Below are 20293 nucleotides of genomic sequence, written 5' to 3' on the forward strand. Positions count from 1 at the left end.
AACAAAGGAAGAAAACCACCACATAAATACACAGCTTGTATAATCTGAACCTATATCAAAACATTCTCAACCAAGATGAAGCTGCACAGTCAAGCCACCAATCTTGTTTATACCGAAGCATAATTATGTTTGTTGACAAGTGCTCAGGATCTAAATGCAGCATCATAAATTGTTACTGGAATGAATAATATAAAGGGAATGCTTTTTAATTTTCAAAACTGGCAATCTTTCTAGCTCAACATAAAACAAAACCACTGTTGCTCATGACAGGAAAATAGCTAAGATTAATTATCTAAAGAGATCACAATACTGTTGGTAGGTTATCAATTGGCTAGTAATGTTTGACTGTCAGAACAACATTTATTACATGAAAAGCATTATCTTTTTTTTAAGGTAAGATGAAGAATGAATGAGAAAACATGAAACAGTAAACTCTTCAAAGGTGCAGGAAATAAACTTATAGCACAGCAATTTGTTCTTTTCTAATTCACTGGCAAGTTGCGGGAATGATAACACTGAAGCACAGTATCTGGTATAGGCAATTAAACAATTATGAGCTTACACTTGGAGACTGGAAAATTGATGGAGCTGCAGAGGATGGCAAACAAGCAAAACTTATTGCATTAAAGCCAGCTATTAGAAGTCAGGTACCAGAGAAAAGGGTAAATTTTGAATTTCCAAATATTGGATTCTGAAATATGATATTAAAGGACAATTATAGTTATTATTTTTCTTAAGGTAATATGCCTGTAGAATGCAATATATGTAGCCACCATTGTTTTGGAAAGAAGCAGGACAGAAGGTGGGAAAATGCGGTAAATTTCTGAACTCCACAATTTTAGTATGTCTCCATAAATGTTACTGAGAACTGTGATTTTTAACACAGAAGTGTAGTGAATTTTGATAAAATCACAAGCTGAGAATTGCATCTGACAGTCTACTACAGCATAGTAACACTCTGTCACTCACAGGATCTGGTTTCAGTATGGATACATGACTTATCTTTTACTGCATTTATAAACTTTTTAAAGCTGTGCTGCTTCTAAATGAATAACAAATGGTCATATAATGTTGAGAGACCTCAGATCTGCTCAATAATTTAAGAGTGACAACAATGCCTTGATGAAAAAGATGATAATGTACAATTTTCTACATACTTCTTCCAAACACTTACAGTAAATTAACAAGTACTACAGTGCTTTCATTGAAATAGTAAAATACTCCAAGAAATTTATTTCACACAGAAGTGCACTCTAGCTTCACCTAGTGAACCTGTATTTCAACACTTATTTAATTCTCTTTAAAACAGCTGTTTTCCTTGCAATTCTTCTAAGTTGAAGTCGCATCCTATTTTAACATCCAGAAACTGAATACAGTTGAACTAGTATGTTAACATGGTGATAAATTTCAGTTCTTAAATTTAGAAAGAAATCAAGAAGTGTAACCCTTTCATAAATAAAGTTAATATTTAAATACAATATGGGGAAACAATTATTAGAGAAATAAATTTTTAAGAGATGTTTAATCATCAATAGATCAATATTTAACATTGGTATTAAACACGCAGAATGAGTTGTGTGGTAAATTATATGTTAAACAGTGTGCAACTCTCCATTTTCTCTTCTGAATGAAAAAGGGAGAAAGTCTCCAGGAATACAAGTACGATAAAAGATAAAAATTAATAAAGTCAGGCAATTGAACCTGAAGACCTGAGCCACAACAGTAAAAGCTAGCAGCATTTGAGTTATTTTACCCAGAATTGATTATCTGTTACACTACATTGAGATATCTAGATTATTGATCTGTAAGATTATGGTACTGGGGTCTCCCCACTTTTCCTCCAGGCACACCGAATGGAGTTGCAACAAATAACACTAAGTAAGGACTACTTTGTTATTGTTGTCACCCTTCATGTAGAACATAGCAGTTACTTTTTAATTTAAAATCAATGAACGTCTGAAAGGCAGCCTTGTTCCTTCAGCATAAATGAATCATTCGCCTTTGCCGAGCACAACAACCCGATCACCAGCCAAGGTGAGAGCATTTCTTTGTTGTTGTTGAAAATTCTGTACGCCACAAATAAATATCAATATGCTAGAGCACCAATTAAGCTTTGTCAAACCCGATTTTATGGCCACTAAGATCAAACATTAAGCTAACTCATGATTCTAAAGCGGCATTTGCTTTTGCCAGGTTTTAACATTTGATATGCGCTGTCAATGTAGATCACGGCAAAACAAAAAGCTTTCTTTTTTAAAAAAAAATTTTAAGAGGAACAGACAAGAACTATTCGATGCTCTGGAACTGGCAGGTTAAACAAAATGAAGTAGTATTCTGAAGCTGTGTAGTACATTTTGAAATGCCTGTAATGGGGGTATTATAAAGTAGGGAGAACTCTGACCCTCAATCAGGCTAAGTTCAGCATTATGTTTCTTAGCATTAAATCAGAAGAGCACAGATTACAGAAAGGAAGAACGCTATTTGCCTGACTTCTCTCTACTTATCCCTAGCTTGCTTCCAGCTACCATTTATAAATAGTGCTCTGGAGGGAAGCTAGGCATTTTATTAGGGAAAAAATAAAACTTGTTAAGACCACCTTGCCTGAAAACTTGGCTTTTGATGTGCTGGTGACAGGGACTGAAGCAAGCAGTGTCAAATGGAATAATTTTTAAGGAAAGACAACAGGAACTTGTCGCCTCATTGTATGCATTTACAAACAGAGGCTTTTCAGAGTATTAGGCCTAGTTAAAGCTGCCCTCTGGATAAAAAGTGTTCCCAAGCAGCCTCAGACAAGCTTGGGAGACAAACAGATGTGACTATGGTCCCTGGCGTTTGGCAAGAACACTCACTGTCAATACGAAAAATATGAGCATGGACAGGGCATCAGCTGCACCACGGCCGAGCAGGCCTGCAAGTGTCATAGCAGCGGCAAAGTTGTGGCAGAGGGAAACAGAGGGCTGCAAAAGCCAGGCTGGTGTGAACTTACACTAGCATGCCAAGAATTTTTTTGTTGTTGCTGTTGTTGTGTCATGCCTTAACATATTAAACAAAAACACTGGAAAAACCACTGTCAATTTTTATTCATTTTTCAGCTTGCACAGTGTTTAGACTCCCCTTTCTATGTGGGAAATAAAAGCCTCAAAAATGAAGACACACTGGGAAGGCAGTAACAACAAAAAAGCTATTGAAACAATAAATAACAAACACAATAAAAATAGTTTTGGTAAGCAAATACTTTTATAGAAGCAATGACAAGTAAAGCAATTCACAAGCGTCTATGCATTCTGGTGACAAATATTCACCCTGACAGAAATTCTGTTATCTCCTTCTTAAATAGTTGCAGTCTCCCTATCATTTCTTTTTTCAAGGTAATTGCCCTTACTACGGTAACATGCCTAGAATTGTCTCTTTAAGCTCCTCAAACATTTCTATCCATGCCTTCACAACACAATTTCTTTCTCTGTAATTTTCCTAGCTCAATAAGCAAATATTTTTGATAAGTGTCTTTTCTGCAGTTACACATGTTCACCTCTCCAAGACATTTGTAATAGGCTATGTCAGATTTTTATCTACCCTGACCTTTGCAGTCAATGGACCATTTGGTTACATTCCCCAAATAAACATCTTGTTCTGTGGGGGAACCCATAGCTGCACTGCTTTAATTGCAATCCACCTTCTGAGCAATTGAGTACACAAAGCAGTTCTTAACTCTTTCACTGGTAGTTATCACCTTTGCCGATTGATCAGAGTTTTAAGTTCACCAGTCCAGTCACTGAGAAGGATAATACAATAAAATGGGTGTAGGATAGCAGGTACTCCTGAACAACATGGGTGCCAGCTCTCTGGTTTATTACATGCTTCTGTAATCACAATCATCCCATGTGTGAAAAAAACAAAACAAGCCCCCAAAACCCCACTAAAAAGAAAAAAACCCAACACCCTCACCCCAAATTAAAAAACTCTGTTCAAATTCAGTAATTGTTCCACTGTCTCTTCAGAAAGATGAAATGAAGACAGTGTTACAGAGCAGGTAGCTTCACATGCACTAGTACAACGGCCTAAACTAGGGAAACTGTCATCTTACCCGGGGGAACTCTGGGTACTAGTGTATGAAACACAACATGTTCGCATGTTTATTTTATATGTCTCATTGTAACAGCATGTCTGCTGATCACTTTACTTTGCCTGTCTGCTGCTAGCAGCTGTCACTTTCCCTGCAAGCTGCAATGTTTTATTTGATATCAGTGCCGTTGCTTTTGTTGGTACATTGTAATTGTGCCAACGGTTACAACACCACTGAAGGCAAACTTAATTTTCTCCCTTAGTATATTTAGTGTCAAACCACTTACCAGATGACACTACGAAATTGCTAAGATTACTTGTGAGTAATTGAGGTGATGGTTTTATGTTCTGTTTGTGTCAAAAATGCATAAAAGTACTGATTACTAACAAAGGCAGATGTGGAAGAGTGTGTGGTTTTTGTTTAACAGTATTTATTAAATTTCTGTACTCTAACATGGAAAATTCTATGCAGCATATTATTATAATGCAATAATATTTTCAAGAAGACTGATTTCTATTTCATAATTAGATGAATTCTTAATGATCAATACTTGCCTATCCATTGTAATCCAATTAACATCTCTCTCACCTGAGGAACAAATCTAGAGGAAATAGTGACATGCCGTTCTGCCACAGTATCAATGCATTCCTGCAGATGGCTGCAGAACTCTTCAAGTTTATCACCACTGAACGCTTCAGCTAATGGAGAGGCTTGATAGAAGTTTATAAGTGAACTTCTTTCACAAGAGATTACAATAAGGCAAGAGTCGACTGGTTTGTGTTTTAGAAGGGACTTGAGAGAATTATTTTGAAGGGGAAATTAACTGAAACTGTCAGTTCTCAGTCTTAAAATAAGAGATACGAAATATATATGAATATGAATATGACTGAAGAGAGAATGCAGTGAGGACCACGACTCACTTCAAACTTGAAATGATGGGATAATTTCTTATAAGCTGAAATTGAGTAGAGAGTGTGTGAAGCAATGTTCACAGCAGCAGTTAAAAATGAAAAAACAAAACTCACAATTGCATAACAGAGAAGCAAGCCAATAAAATGATTTAAAAAACTGGTATGTGTGGAACAGCTCAACTTTATGAATTCAAAGAATAATCTGAGCAAACCTCCCATTATTGAAGTATCTTTTACACTAAAATATTGCAGAAATGTCTCTCATTCTCATACAGAATGGACTTGTAATAAGATGATCTCATTTCTTACATGGCTTAAAATGCAGACACTGCAGTACCTGGTGGCCAATGGAACTGCATCCATTAGGACTGCTTAAATAAGTACCTTCCTGTACCTTCCTAAACCTCCACCAGTGGCACACAATGGCTTCAAGAGCATCTGAGTCCATTAAACACTTTATGATCAGTTTACAGGCAAACACCATTAAAAACTGTTACATATCTATTTCTAACTGTCCAGTCATCCTATTAGCTAAACAGATAAGATGAACACAAAATTCTACACTTCCACTTGACCGAGTCTTCATAAGTATGGACTTAATCGAAAGGTATCACATCAAATACACGTACTAGGCAACCGGTGCTGTAAATTTGGGAAGACTATTCTCTATTATCTAGGTATAATGAATACTTCTAATCTTTGCCTCTGTCATGTATCTCAATATAACACAGAAAAGATGCATGATGATTTCATAATATTACACTGAAATATGCAAGGCACGTTTGTTTCTGAGGAAGAATATATGAAAAACAATGTCTAAGGAATTTTGTAAAGAAAGATTTCCCCTTTCCCTGGTAGCACATAACTTGGTCAAAAACGGATGCAGCCTCTGGTCTCTATTTGAATACCCAGAGAAGTGTAACATATGCAGTAATGCATGTGCCCCACAGACAATTAGAGAGGGATGGCACCTTGTCCGTTTTGAAGAAGGTGACCACACTCTTTTGCTCTGTAAAATATGCATAGTGCACATGCACTTCCAGTAGATGCACAGGAACACTACTTTGAGGTCCATGTTTCTGGCGGGGGTAGATGAAGACAGATAAGAGAGAACAAAATGGTTGCTTTAACATTGACAATTTGGACTCCACATCTTACTATTATGGTATAGGGTAATCTTGAAAAACAATCCAGCAATGTTTTGTTAAGAACATTCCAGATAAACCTCACTCAGTCAAATATACCCGACTTTACATTACATAAATGTCTGAAATAGATTTTGTTATTTGTTACAGAAACATGCAACATGTGCATGTGCCTGGTGGCAAGGCGGGCAGTCAGTATATTAAATTCCAGAACACTTGCCACAGTCTACTCCAAAGCTGCTGCAACAGCTGCATTCTTGGTGAACAGTTCCTCACGTGAGCCTTTTTTACAGGAAAAAAACATACTTTTGACAATAGGACACTGAAATCATATGCTCAGGCTGTACATAAGGTCTACTTCTACTTCCATCAAACCCTCTCAGTGAATCAGAAGAATTTCACGGCTTTTATGGAGCCCAGGAAAGCAGCATTGGTGATACGCAGTATCAGGAGACAGATTCCTGGAAATCAGAAACTTAAAAATCTCGTTACCTAGTTTGCTTGATTTTGTTTTTAACGTGTGAAATAATTCACAAATTCATACATATTCCCTCATGCTAACTTTCCGCAGACTCTAGAAAGAACCACCCCCACCTCATCCAAAACTAGAGTGTCGACAGTATTAAAAGCATTTCTCTCTTGGCTAGGAGTGGTAGGCCAGTACTGCTGCAAATTAGTCTTGTCTACAAAATACATTAGAGTCTTTACAGAAACTTTTCATTCAGTTCTAAAGAACTGGCAATATAACAATGAAATACAATGCATATGCAGCATATATTAATTTTTAATATTTATGAAGATGAATAAATATTTCTTCTTTGTATCACTTTTCTCAGACAGCATTCAGGTGAAGTCAGCTCCATACCTGATTCCTTCACATCCTTTACAAACACTAAAACTTTTCTTCAGAATTGTTTAAAGAATGACATCACCTATACAACTGATCACTTCATCTGCCTCCACAAGCGCAAAAAACATTGTATTAACCAGAAGAGCTATGCACTTTATTTTCCTTTTATTAAATCTTAAACAGATGTGACAAAACCATGCAACTCTATCAAACGCCTTTCGTACTTTGCCAATCTGTTCACAACGTAACTTTAAACACGAAGATGACACACCTGTATTATTGAAAGTCCTAGTGCAACCCTATTATGAGAAGAACACAGTCTTCCCCTGGCCCCATCAGATTACTTCATCACCTAATACTATATCCTAATATGTTCCTTTCTGTTATCTTTTTCAGCACTTTTAAATGTCATTTGGACATAGTACTCCTCCAAAATTCACCTGAACTCTACATATCTATGCATTTAACTCCACGCTGGCATAATTTTAGCAAACACAATGGAAAATAAAAACTTACATCACTACATATATTTTGATATCCAATATCAAATCATTTATATACTTTTTTGTGAATTGAGTCTCTAAAAAAATTTCTGTAGTAGAGGCCTACTGCCCTCAGAAAGGATAATGCATTGTTTTTTCTTGTTTCTAATTAGTAATTTAAGCATATGTTCAGCATTTAACTCTAAATGTTTGCCTTTTCCCCAAGCTCTAAGACAGCTGTCCAAGATGTGAATGCCAGAAAACATTTAAATATCAACATCTGTTGAATTATGTTAATTTAGTGTAATATAATTGGGCATGAGTTGGAATTGATCAAAAGTATATGAATTACACAAAGGCAATCCAAACCAATATCTTGGTGTACAAACAAGTCACCAAGGAACACTGAGAGAATAATCCCCAAAATTCCACTTCTGTTCAAAATTAAATAGCTAAAACTTACAGTTTTCTTCAACAAATGACATTTCACATTTTTCAAGACAGGAAACGAATATTTACACTAATTCAGAATATAAATTTTATATTCATTCAGAATATTACTAAATATTTTTGACAGCAAGTTCCATTTCGTTTTGTGTCAAGCAACATCTCATAAAAATAATGCTTGTATTCGTGTAATGGTGAAATGCAGTAACAGAACACCATCCTGTTAAAGGACAATATTGTCTCACAAATTCTACAGCAAATATTCCTTCATTTCTTCTTCACCTCGAGACGACATTGTTGATATCGAAGAGATATCAGGCCCTGATCCATCTCTGAAGTGATCTGGAAAATATCTTTATGAGTCGAGCAGTAACCATGAGCTTGAACAGACACTTCAATGGAACGAAGTGATAGCTTCCTCAGCTACACTATTTTTCTAGGTATTCCTGGATACATATTTGTTTACTAAGTATGATACTCTATAAATAAACTCAGTGCAAGACAAGTGTATTTCGTTGAAAAGACTTTAAAAACCACATCTTAAAGTTCTGCATTACACTCATAAAGAGTTAGGTTAAATTATTGCAAACATCAGCATCATATTCAAAAACCTTTACTTTTAAAACAGGTATGGAACAAGAAGCAACACTGAAACCCCAAATATCTAATATAGGAGCTCAAAAATGGAAGAGGGAAAATGTCTTATCAGGTTGGAAGCACTCAACACTCAACCAGTATGCCAATTTCTTTCTTTGCCTCTGTGCTGGGAAGGTAAGCAAGCATGACCAACTGGAATGAATTTGGTCCACCATAAGAAAGCAATAACTCAATTAATGTAGGTAAACAGCCAGCACAACACAACAATTTTTAATCAGTCATTCAGGCCTTCATCTCGACCTGTGATCCAGAAGCTTTTTTTTATATTACAACTACTGTGGTCAGTCCTTAACCTACTGCCTTCCAACCAGTTCCAAGAAAATAACAGCTCTGCAGCCGGACCCCCGTATCATTCTCTTCCTTAGTCCCTCTCACTTCCCTATTTTTAATACTTTGCTTGAGAAAAAACTCTTCAAACAATCTTATTGTCTGGCCAAGATAGTACAGTTATAATTCAGTCAATAATCTGATAAACAAAGATAGAATTGTATGCAAATTGGGATGAGGGGAAAAAAATAATCACTAAAGCTGAGACTGAACACTAAGCAAATTGTGCTTCCTAACACTGCATCTATTCCCTTTCGTAACTGTCATGCAACTCCATTGAGTACAAGGGGTCTGTGTGTGTAGGAGTGAATGCAAAATTTGACTTTCTAATAACAAAGGAGAGCACGTAAGAGAAAGTTAAAGAAACATTGACCTTTTTTTGGTCCTTTTAGTTTCAAAATTCTTTAATAGCAAAAACTTCACTTATGTTCTTCTGCTCTTTATTATTAATAAGAAATACCAACACTTCTAAAAATATGTATATAAAGTAACAGAAGAATGACAAAACTAATTCCAAAATCCAAAAATCAGCAGGCTGAAGAGTGTCCTTTGCTTCCTTTTGGCTAGAAGAGTTACTTAGTGTTAAGTTTCCAAATAGGCTGAAATGTGTTCTTACAATGACTCACCACAATTTCAAAATATGAAAAGAAAATAAACCATGAAAATTTCATGTAACTTGAAACAAACTACACAAATTTTCTTCTAAATTCTTTCTCTCTTTACACAAAGCATTGTCTGAACAGAAATCAGTGTGCCTATGCCTCAGAATTTTATTGAATGTGCACCAGTAGATTCTTCTTCATCTATGTGAGATTCAGGGATCCCTTGAAGATTAGCAGGAACTCGATGTAAAAATTGCACAAAGAGTTTAATTTACAGTAAGACGAGAAAGAGCCAAACCCACCCTTCCTTCATGCATGGCTATTCATCCTTATGTTTGCGGTATGCAGCTTTCATGTGCCTGTGTGGTGACCCAGACAGAAAAGATCCAAATTTCTCATGGCAGGGAAGATGTTGGGACAAATGAGTGGTGGAAAAACAAACTGCAAAACAACCTCTTTTGATTGCACTGCTGCTTAACAACAGGTTAAAAACAGTTAGTAGAACTACAGTGCAAGTTACTGCACATAGCTCCTGCTCAGACCGAAAATAGCAGGAAGGGTCTTTACATCTCTGAACCCCAAATTATCCTTATGCCATTTGCATTTTAACAAGTCAGCTGAGACAAGCAAAGTTTGAGCTCTGGAGTACAAACTCAAGTGAAAAAAGAGAAAGTGAGTCTAATGCAGTTGAGTGTAGGAAAGAAGCACACCAGGTGCTAAAATTCAGGTACTTGAAAGACAGAAATTTGCTATCAGTTCATTCAGGGGAAAATTCAATCCAGATGGTACATCAGGAGGATCTAGCAGTACATAAATTCTAGAGGTTATCTGATTTTTTTATTATGTATATTTTTTAAAATCAGGATTAATTGACTCCCTGTAGTTAATATACTTATGTGTACCCGGAATTCAGTTTTAAATAACGAATTTTCAGTGTCATTTAGCAGCTTATTTATGTACAATATTACAAAGTATATGAGATTTTAGTGCAATAACGATGAAATTCAGCTTGTGGTTTTGTACTTAATTAGTTTTGCATTAAAGATGCAATGAAACCGCTCTGATCATACAAAGAAATGTATTTGCAAAAAAGAGCATAGTCTCTTCCAAATTTCTACTACTTTTGCAAATGTTCTTATTTTGGGAGTTAAAATATGATACTCTTATGACACTTAGTGACTAACATTTATTTAATCAAGGGATACTTTAAATCTATCCATGAACCAACACTGAGGCTTGAAGATTTTAATGAAATTAAAGCATCATATACTGGCTACATTTTGAAATAACAATTGAACTGCCATCGCCCTGTTCCCCTCTCCCAAATGAAAATCTTCCCAGGACCTTAAAAATAAGGCTATAGTATAGAAAATCAGGAATTGCTCTCTTCCAAAATGGCACCATCTTTTATTCTTCCCAGAGAAGAAAAATACCAAACTGATGGAATAATATTGTCCCTGAGGGTGACAGCAAGGGAGGAAGGCAATGTGTCCTCAAACATTCACATAATTTAATTTGGAACTGCAAATATTATTAGGCACCAATCATAACAATACAGTTACTGCTTCATGGCACTCCAAAGAGGAGATAAAACTGCTTAGTTGTTAATTTCTAATGATGTAAACATATTTGGGTTTTAATGGTATATCTGAATCTCCTGCATTATTAGCTCTGTGGTTACAAGATATTAACTTACTATCTTTAATAATTTTACACTTGAATTAAAAGGGGTGTTTAAATATCACTTACTTTTAAAGTATTTTTATGGAGTATATGTGTTCATGTGATGGCAGAAGTGAATCACTTAGTAAAACAGCTATGCATTCCTTGGCTTTACTGCAGCATAAGTATATGCACATTTTCATGTATAGTTTTCAAAAACTGGCTGAATTTACCTCCTCTGGTATTTTAATTTCATTCCGCAAAAGCCACATTAAACAATTACAGTTCTTGTAATTAACCAGTAGTCTAATGTACAGTTTTCTTATCCCTATCCATTAACAGCTGCTCAAAAAATGTAGTAATTAATGGTTTCATTTATTTTTGGCAAACCTGCAACTCGACAAATAGTTTTGTATCTGCTGCAAATTAGGACTCTTTCCCAAACAACAGATGACACGGTGGGAAAGAGGGAGCAGGCAGAATCCTTGCACATCTTTGTCTCTTTAGAAGATCAAATAAAGAGCAGCTGTAATGCTATTTGTCACATCTGTGTAAAAAAGTACCATGATCTATCATCAGATGAAAATGAACAAGTGCTGTACAAATATACTAACAGGGGTTTCCCTTCCAAACTGGGAAAGACAGAAAGTTGTATTTCTAACCAAAGCAATAATATACTTTTGAAAAGCTCTCATCAGGATTGGTGTCATTTTTCTCTTAGGAGCTTTCTTTAAATACTAATTCATAGAGAATTCTGTAACTCCTAAAAAGTGAAAATTCTTGAGAGTCATCCTCTTGTACCAACGTAAGGCACACATTTAAACCAAACTGAGAACAACTAGAGAAAGGAGGGAAAGAGACAGTTGCAGAAAATGTGGTGAAGTTATAACTAATGTTCTGGGGTTTTATTGAAACTTATCATCATTTAGTAGCATCTGATGTACTTCCTTTATGTAACTCTTCTCGTGCTGCTTCCAGACTGCTTTCCTGAAAGTCTCCTCGCAAAGACCAGTATTTCAGTCTGTGCTGTTCACCACAGCAGGAGAAGACTGCAAAGACCTCTTGCCAGTTCAAAAAAAAGAGCAGCAACAGGTGACCATTGGGCAACTGGCACATACTCCTCCTGTCACATTATAGTAATGGCTGAGTAGGTGGCTCCTGCTGATTTTTAAAGAAATATCAATACCTCTACCTCAAGCTATGGTCTACTCTGCAGCCACAAGAAGTGGCTAACTAGCTCATAGTAAGCTGCTGCTACGTTGACTAGATTGTTAACACAGCATCATGTTAACACAGCATCAGTGAGCTAGCTGAACTCCAATTTCCTCCTTGAAATCACTTTTATGAGTATAATTTAGCCTTCTTTCAAGCCAGGACTGAACTGCATAAGAATTAGATATAGCTTTTTTTTTTTTTTCTTTTAAACATCTCTGGGGGAGCATTTGAGCGTGGAAAGCTAGCCCAGAATTATCAAGATACAACCCAAAATAAAAAAAAAAAGAAATTGGTAAATGGTGAAAATTTGGGCACAATTTTCTTTTCAGTTTCTCAATTCATGCATGTGTCAAATTCTACTTACAGTACAGTAAGAAAAAAATAAATATGTAGATAAAATAATTAATGATAATTAACAGGAACACACTGTAAAATAAATATGACACAGCCCATTATGTATAGTAAAGGAAATAATTACACAAGTTTAACTTAATCAGTAGCCTGCTGTTTTCCCAATCTGCAGTTCTGTTGTTTCTAGATTATAGCATAAACTAACCTGTTATGGCATGGACTGTACAACCAAAGGCAAAATATGAAGTTGCTTAAATATTCTGGTTATTCTGCCAAATGAGGATAAAAGTACTTCCTAACTTCACAAGGGTATTGTGAGGATAAATACATTAAATATTAAGAGACAGGCAGACAGCTGTGTGATGGAGGTCTCCCGTATATTTAACAATATAACCACATGTTCAAAACCATGTTATAGCAGCTCAGCAAAATACTGTTCAATGTTGTCTCCATTGCTGACCAAATGAATCTCTTGGCCCTGGGGGAATCTCCCTTAGGTAGAACCTAAATCTTTTATAAGACTTTACAAAGGTGACTTAAGAAGATGTGTTTTACCTCATGACAGGAGCAGGCAAACAATGAGCGCGTGATCAGCTATGGCAGTTCAGCTGCCAAGCAGCAACTTGTTAACTCGCCATAACTCCATCGTGTTCAATTGTTTGCCCACAGCCTCGGGCAATAGACAGACATTTGGTCTGCTAACAACTACGCCAGATGAAGACATTACTATCCCAAGCTATTTGTTATCACACATCTGCTGGAGATTATCATCTCCGCAGCTCTGCTGAGGAAGAAATCATGTGAGCACTCCCTAATACAGTTTGTACAAAACCAGCCAATTTAATTTAAATAGGTGAGTGGAGCTAACCAGACTGGTTTTGCCCAAAGCATATTAAAAAAGGGAGAGAAAAAAACCTTATTTACTGGCAAAAGAGGTGGAGGATGAAAACAAGCATCTGGAAGAATAAACATCTGTAAGCAGTGTAGCTGGATTGGGGAGGGGACTGTTCCTGTCCTAATGCAGAGAGATAATGTAAACTGAACTTTTCCAAGGCCATACAGAGCAAATAAACACAGCTTCTAAACAAGTATTATTTAGTATTGTTTATATAATTTAAATAATTAATGGGAAAACTACATATTTGTAGATTAAAGCTTATCTGTAGAGGTACCATAAATATATATATATATATTTAAATGTTTCAAACACAGAAGATCACATGTGTTGAACCGTATCAGCATAATATAACCTGTCCAGGTTCTAAGTTTTGTGGTGCAGGACTGTCCCGCTCTTTAACATTTGGTTCATCAGTAGCCATATCACAGTTCTCAACAATCTAATTACCTTGCCACTAGCAAAAGTTAATGTTAGTTTCCATAGGATTGGCTCAATATTCTTAATTTTGACAGGAGAAATCTACCTGAAGCAACCCAGTACAGTAAAGCTCACTCAGAAAGTATCAGTATTATTCCACCACAAAAAGACAGCTGCAGACCCCTGCTGTACTTAGAGCTCCACACCTTTCTGATGCATTTACAGAGTAAATCATTCCACAATCACTGATTTAATATAATATGGGTATTTACATATTGTCTACATGCTCAGAGAAGAACTGTGTTCAGTCATCCAGAAGGGGTAAGAAAAGTCAAGGCAAACATAGAAAAATATGTGTGTGTACATATCTCATATACACACGAAAAAGAAAAAAGGTCTTCCAGAACAGCAAACAAAAAAAAGATAGTCCCACAACAAGAAGCAGTTGCGTGAAAACTATACAAAGACAGACCCAGAGAAATTCAGTCCTGCAATAAAATCAGATAAAGCTGTATTCTGGATAAGTGCAATAATTTTATAGAATGTCCAATGCTTACGCACTGCTGCTGTTCTATCACCACATTTAGCAACAAACAGTAAGACAATATAACGTTGCAGCCATTACTTTTTGTATGCCTCTTTTTAAGGGGGTTACTCATCTGAATTACCTTGATGTGTCAACTGTAATAGTTTAACACATGCAAGAATAATTTAGTGTCAATTTTAGAAAGCCTCAGACTTTCAGGTGTGGGAAAAGACTTGCATTCAACAGATTTAACTGCATATGCACATAGCACATTGAGATAATGAAAGGTTTACTACAATGTTTCTTAATTCTGAAACTTAACTTTGTGACATTTGATTGGTATCATTGTAGTTTAGTAGTTTTTAAAGTATTTGGGCACATGTAAAAATCTAAATGACAGATTTTCATTTTAAGATTTCATACACAGTAATGAAGATGCATATTTGCAAGTAAGGTGATGTTCACCATTTTATTAACTCTGAACAATATTTGCTGCTAAACCAGTAACTTCTACAGGCACCTTGTTAAGCAGAAACATTTCCTTCTCTGTATTGGTAAAAGTGATAATTTAAAATTAAGTTGTAAAAAAATCAGCCTTCAATATTAACCACAGACAAATCTCACATGCGTCAATATGCACCATGAATTTCATTTGTAAGGAACAGACTACCAGAGGAATTGTCATGAATTGAATGAGGATAGGTACTACGAATATATGAGGAGATGAACTATGCATGTTATGTGTTGTTCCTATATATCTGAAATTCAATCTCTATTTTGCTTGTAACAGCTTTTGATACAAAGCATAACGTTAGGTTATAGAACGCTTAAACTATAGGAAGAAAGTAGTCACCAGCCATGCTATTGGCCCAAGAGAAAAAACATTTGCACATTGTGCAAATTAAGTTCTTATTTTCAGCGGCTAAACTGTAGCGAGAATGTTAAAATTTGTTCAATATATGTCTTGTAAATACAACGTATATGACTTGATATTCTAAGACAGCAGGTGGCTTGTTAAAAAAAAAAAAATTCACAGAAGTTTAAGAATTTCTCTTCAAGTCACTTTAAAAACCTAACAGTAAACTTCCTGTGGTAGGCAGAGAAAATGGTGTTTTTTCTGAAAAAGCACAAACAGCTATTTTGAAATAACCTGACTCCATCTGGAGGAAAAAGCCTTTGAAAACACAGAGGATGGTACCAGGTGACACCGCTGTTTTTAAGGGTATGATATTATGGTAATATACTGGGGCTTTATGTACGTCATAATAATGGTTTATGTAAGCCTTACTTTAATATTACAGATATTTTACAGAAAATCCCAGTCTTCAGTCTTGGATTTGCCACCTATTGCTTCTATACAACCCTGCCAGATGTTTACTGGGATAACAATCTACTAATGTACTGCTGACTGGACATGATGAGAGGTTGAAGATCACTTCAGGTACTTAATGCCATTTAAAAAATCTCTATTCTAACTGTTCTCACTCCACCAGAGCTTCACTGTTCAGAATAACAAACATATAAGTTATGATTCTGAATTCCTCAGGCACCATTTTACATTGCTACAGCATAAAAAAAGATCCTAAAATGACTTTAAATAAAATCTGTTTCTTAGTACTCACTTTATACCCACTATACTCTCAGTTTCACGTAAACAGCCTGATAGTAAGAATGTATTTGTGGTGAAAATTCATATCTAAAGTGAACTCATTCTAAAATTCTGAGCAAAAATATGATCTAACAAGTGCTCTTACCAAAAATTGTATGCAGAAATTTTCAAATTTTTTTTGGCTTCATATAAACGGTTTAATAGTAAAGATAACCACAATTTCTGAGGATGAATGACCAAAACTTGCATAGCCAATGTTTTAGATCGTGTAACCAGAACTTGTATACAATGAAATAGACTCACGGTTACTACACATAAAACCGATACCTCTTGTGAAAGAGGTATTGGTCTCCCTTTCCAGCTATTCATCAAAGCAAGTATTAACAGTATTGAAAACTTATTTCAGGATGATCATATATACACTAAAAGACAAGTGCCTGAAAGGCAACTCTGTTGCTCAAATCCATGGTATTACACAGTGATATAAATCTATTATAACTTCTTGAAAACAGTAATTTGATAGTACATTGTCATCCTCACAGAACAACATAAAAATTTTGTAAGGTGTTGCACATAGCAAGGAAAAAATTTCTGTAGTTTCTCATTTTAAAAAATACTAAAATTAAAATAATTGTTTGGCAGAATAGATTCAGCAGATAACATGTATGTAAAAATCCCTCTAGGATCAGACTCCTAGACAAGTGCTTGTCAGTTCAGTGTTGAATTTTTTGATTTTTGAAGGGGAGGAAAGAAGCTGGAGGGTGGAACTAGATTTGTTTTTAATAAGTCTTCACAATGAAATTTGTATTGTCAAAATATGATAGAAGAGCAATTTAAGTGTCACAGTATTTGAGTTATCTTCTTGATTCCAAAAGCATATATGCATAATTGTAATTTTATACATTTTCATTGCTTAACTTACATACAAGAAGCACAAACTTTACTTTGGCATCCATTTAATTCTGATGTTTACTAAAGAGATTAAGTTTATTAAGTGTAGTTGGATATAATCACCAATAGTCTAATACCCATATTTTAGGCAAAGATCATATCCTATGAAAGAAATACTTGAAAGGAAACCAAAAAAAAACAAAGACCTGTGAAAATACCCCAAAAGAATGGTGTCATTTCTTGTACAAAAATTTTGGAGTTGAGAAATCAACAAATTCATAAAGAGTATTAACAACAGCTGCAGCACTAACTTACCTGCTAGCTGTTTTTACAGAGCTGTTCTTCTTGTGTCCTCTCTCCGATCTGTTGTCTCGCAAGAGTTGAAGCTATTAAAAAAAAAAAAAGTCTCACAAGCAATGCCTTTACTTGCTTTTTAGAAATGTTATCCTGACAATACCATTCTTTCCTGTCTGGAGTAATCTTTCAATAGTTTCCACTCAGTACTCTGAGAGAGATGGACATCTAACAGAATTTTACAATAATAGCTAATATATCAAGATATCAAGATATATCCACCAATTTAAAGTTCCTAAATAATTGAAAATGTAAAAATGAAAGCACTCTCAAGGTATATTAGAAAGCCATGCAACTCACAATTTCACAACTAACTTATACAATTTTACAATTTTAATTTAAATTATCAAAAATGTATAATGAAAAGTGTTGGAGTACACTTAAATTACAAAAAACTGTTCAGGTTGGCACTTGGACCTAAAGCAGTTATGAAACAGTTATAAACTCTTCTAAGCCCCAGGAGCTTTTGTAATTTGAAAGCTGCAGAATCAACAAAAACATGGCATTAAAGCTTCCCATAATAGCGGGGAAGTAGGAATAAAGAAAGATTCCTTTAACTGAAATGGTGACTCAGCTTCTGGAATAAGCGCCAATTTACTCTATTTTTAGAAAAATTAAGGAAGACTTTTCATTCAGACTATCTTCAACACTCAGAAGTCTATTTCCAACATCATGATATTTGACAGGACGAGTAAAGTGGTAGTTACAGTAAAAAACCACTGTCAAAAAAGTACACTAAATAAATTAAAACTAGATAGTATAAAACCCACAAATGTTTCTTGAAACTAATCACATATTGAAGAAAGCACAGAACGAAAGACTGTTTACAAACAGACTACAGCTAAATGGATCTAATATTCACAGCAAACACATTTAAAAGTCCACTGGAAATTAGGAAATGAACTTTAGGACTTGGCCAACCACACCTTCATGTTGTACATGAGCATGGACTCCAAAAAATGATACCTATCTATAAAATTACACTTGATTAGTTTTTCCCCAACTCTCTGTAGCTTTACTCTTGTAGAAGGAATGCGCTTGTCATTCCAACTACCTAGTTCTCAGATGCATTAAAATAGGGCAGCCTGGCTTTAAAAGGCAATCTGAAGGATACGTAAACGTCAGGCATCTTATTCTGAGACATTTTTGCATTTTATTAAGGTCAATGAATCAGAGCACTTAAAATTAACATTTAAATGTAGCCAAAATTTTTACCAGCATGACTTTCATTCAATGTGTATCTATTTCACGATCAAGCTAAGGAGAACAGTCTTACAGTTATTAATATGCTCTGGCTGACAAGTAAATTGTAGTTATAGCATGTACAAAAACAGATCACCTGCCAGACTTTAAATTTGGCTAGTTAATTATTTGTGTTCTAACATAACAACTTCAACTCCAGAAATTAATTAAAAGAGAAAGTAGTAAGCCCATGCAACCAATAGTTATACACTATGGATCTTCACAAAACTAGTGAGAATTTTGTAGGCTGTTAAAATTGTCATAATTACATTGCACCATCATTCTCATTTCTTTTACTTGTCAAAAAAAAGTAACCCATTATGTGCCAGTAGCACCTATATTATTTGATGACGTCAGTTTTACTTCACAATTTATTAGTAATCTGTAAGTTACAAATACAGTGAAGTTCAGATAAGCTCTGAAAACACAGCTCTTAGGAAATATGAAATAAACATGCAAAATTTAAAATTAATTAAAACCTAATAAATTTATTTGTCATTATATACCAGCTAAGCAGATGTCTCTCACACTCCATGCTGAATGGATATTGCCAGTACATATGATGTAGGTTAACCTATTTCTCAGCATGGAAATTTCCAAACTGTTTTAAGCTTAGAATCTGTTAAAGAATTAAACAGTCTTCAGTTAACTACTCTGTTATGTGAGGCAACTAATATATTAAAAAATCCAATTAAAAAAAAAAAAATCATTCAAACTCATTCTAACCTAGCAAATTTGGCTACTTAGAACATCAAAATTTCAGGAATAGGATAAAGATTAGCCCAAGACAACTTTTTATCATGATTAATTAGGACGAAGCACACTCATATTTAAAATGCTCTTTTTTGTGTGTTTCTTCTACTTAGGAAATGTGTTTCAAAATAATGAAAGTTAAATATGAATCATATAAAGCTGTCTATTTCGATGTTAAGTGTCAGTCAGCTTACTGTAACATGTTAGAAGTTCACAATTTACAGCTAAAACTGTACTTTTTTTATCCACTCTGGCAGTTTTGGGTAAGTAATTGAAGTCTGACAGATTCAGCTTGCTCTGGAGTTCAAGATACAGGGGAGGGGATGGGAAAGATTATACACTGATTCGAAATATGACTTACTGAAGCTACAAGCGTTCACGATGAAGCATCTTAAGATGGACCCTTCAAAGATTCTACAGCTCTTACTTTGTTCTGAAATTTCAAATCTATTTAAATTTGTAAATGTACTAGTGAGCTGGCACAGATATAATGAAACCAATTGTGTTATATCAATTTTTACCAACTTAATAAATGTACTATGGAACTTTAGTCTTGAATGTCAATGCATTGATGACTATTCAGCTACTTTTACTGAATATTTGAAATTAACTCTACATTTATGAAATGAAACCAGACTTATTTTTACATTTTATAGTTTTTGGACAGTATGTTCTGTTTAGACCGTACTGACATCCATAAAGAATGGTATTCCTCCATGTCTGAAGACAAGCTAAAGAACTAAGTGCCATGTCGCTAATCAAATATTAAACGTCTTCACATTCCCTCAGCCTCCTAGGGACAACATTGTAGGGGCTCAGCAGACAAATTAGCAAGATAATTTCACCAATACCTGCACCATGATGGAGATTTAACAATTCCTTTTTTACTGC

General features: G+C 35.0%; 1 protein-coding gene across 1 annotated transcript in view; it reads right to left on the reverse strand.

The window, feature by feature from the left end:
• Positions 1 to 20293, reverse strand: part of GPATCH2 (G-patch domain containing 2) — a 128568-nt gene that overhangs the window by 12519 nt on the left and 95756 nt on the right. The window contains exon 8 of the mRNA XM_086460738.1: positions 17369 to 17439. Coding sequence (XP_086316864.1) covers positions 17369 to 17439 — 71 coding nt within the window. The remainder of the gene's footprint in view (positions 1 to 17368; positions 17440 to 20293) is intronic.

Source organism: Leptosomus discolor, chromosome 2 (genome assembly GCF_034619465.1).
Source record: "Leptosomus discolor isolate bLepDis1 chromosome 2, bLepDis1.hap2, whole genome shotgun sequence".
NCBI lineage: Eukaryota > Metazoa > Chordata > Aves > Leptosomiformes > Leptosomidae > Leptosomus > Leptosomus discolor.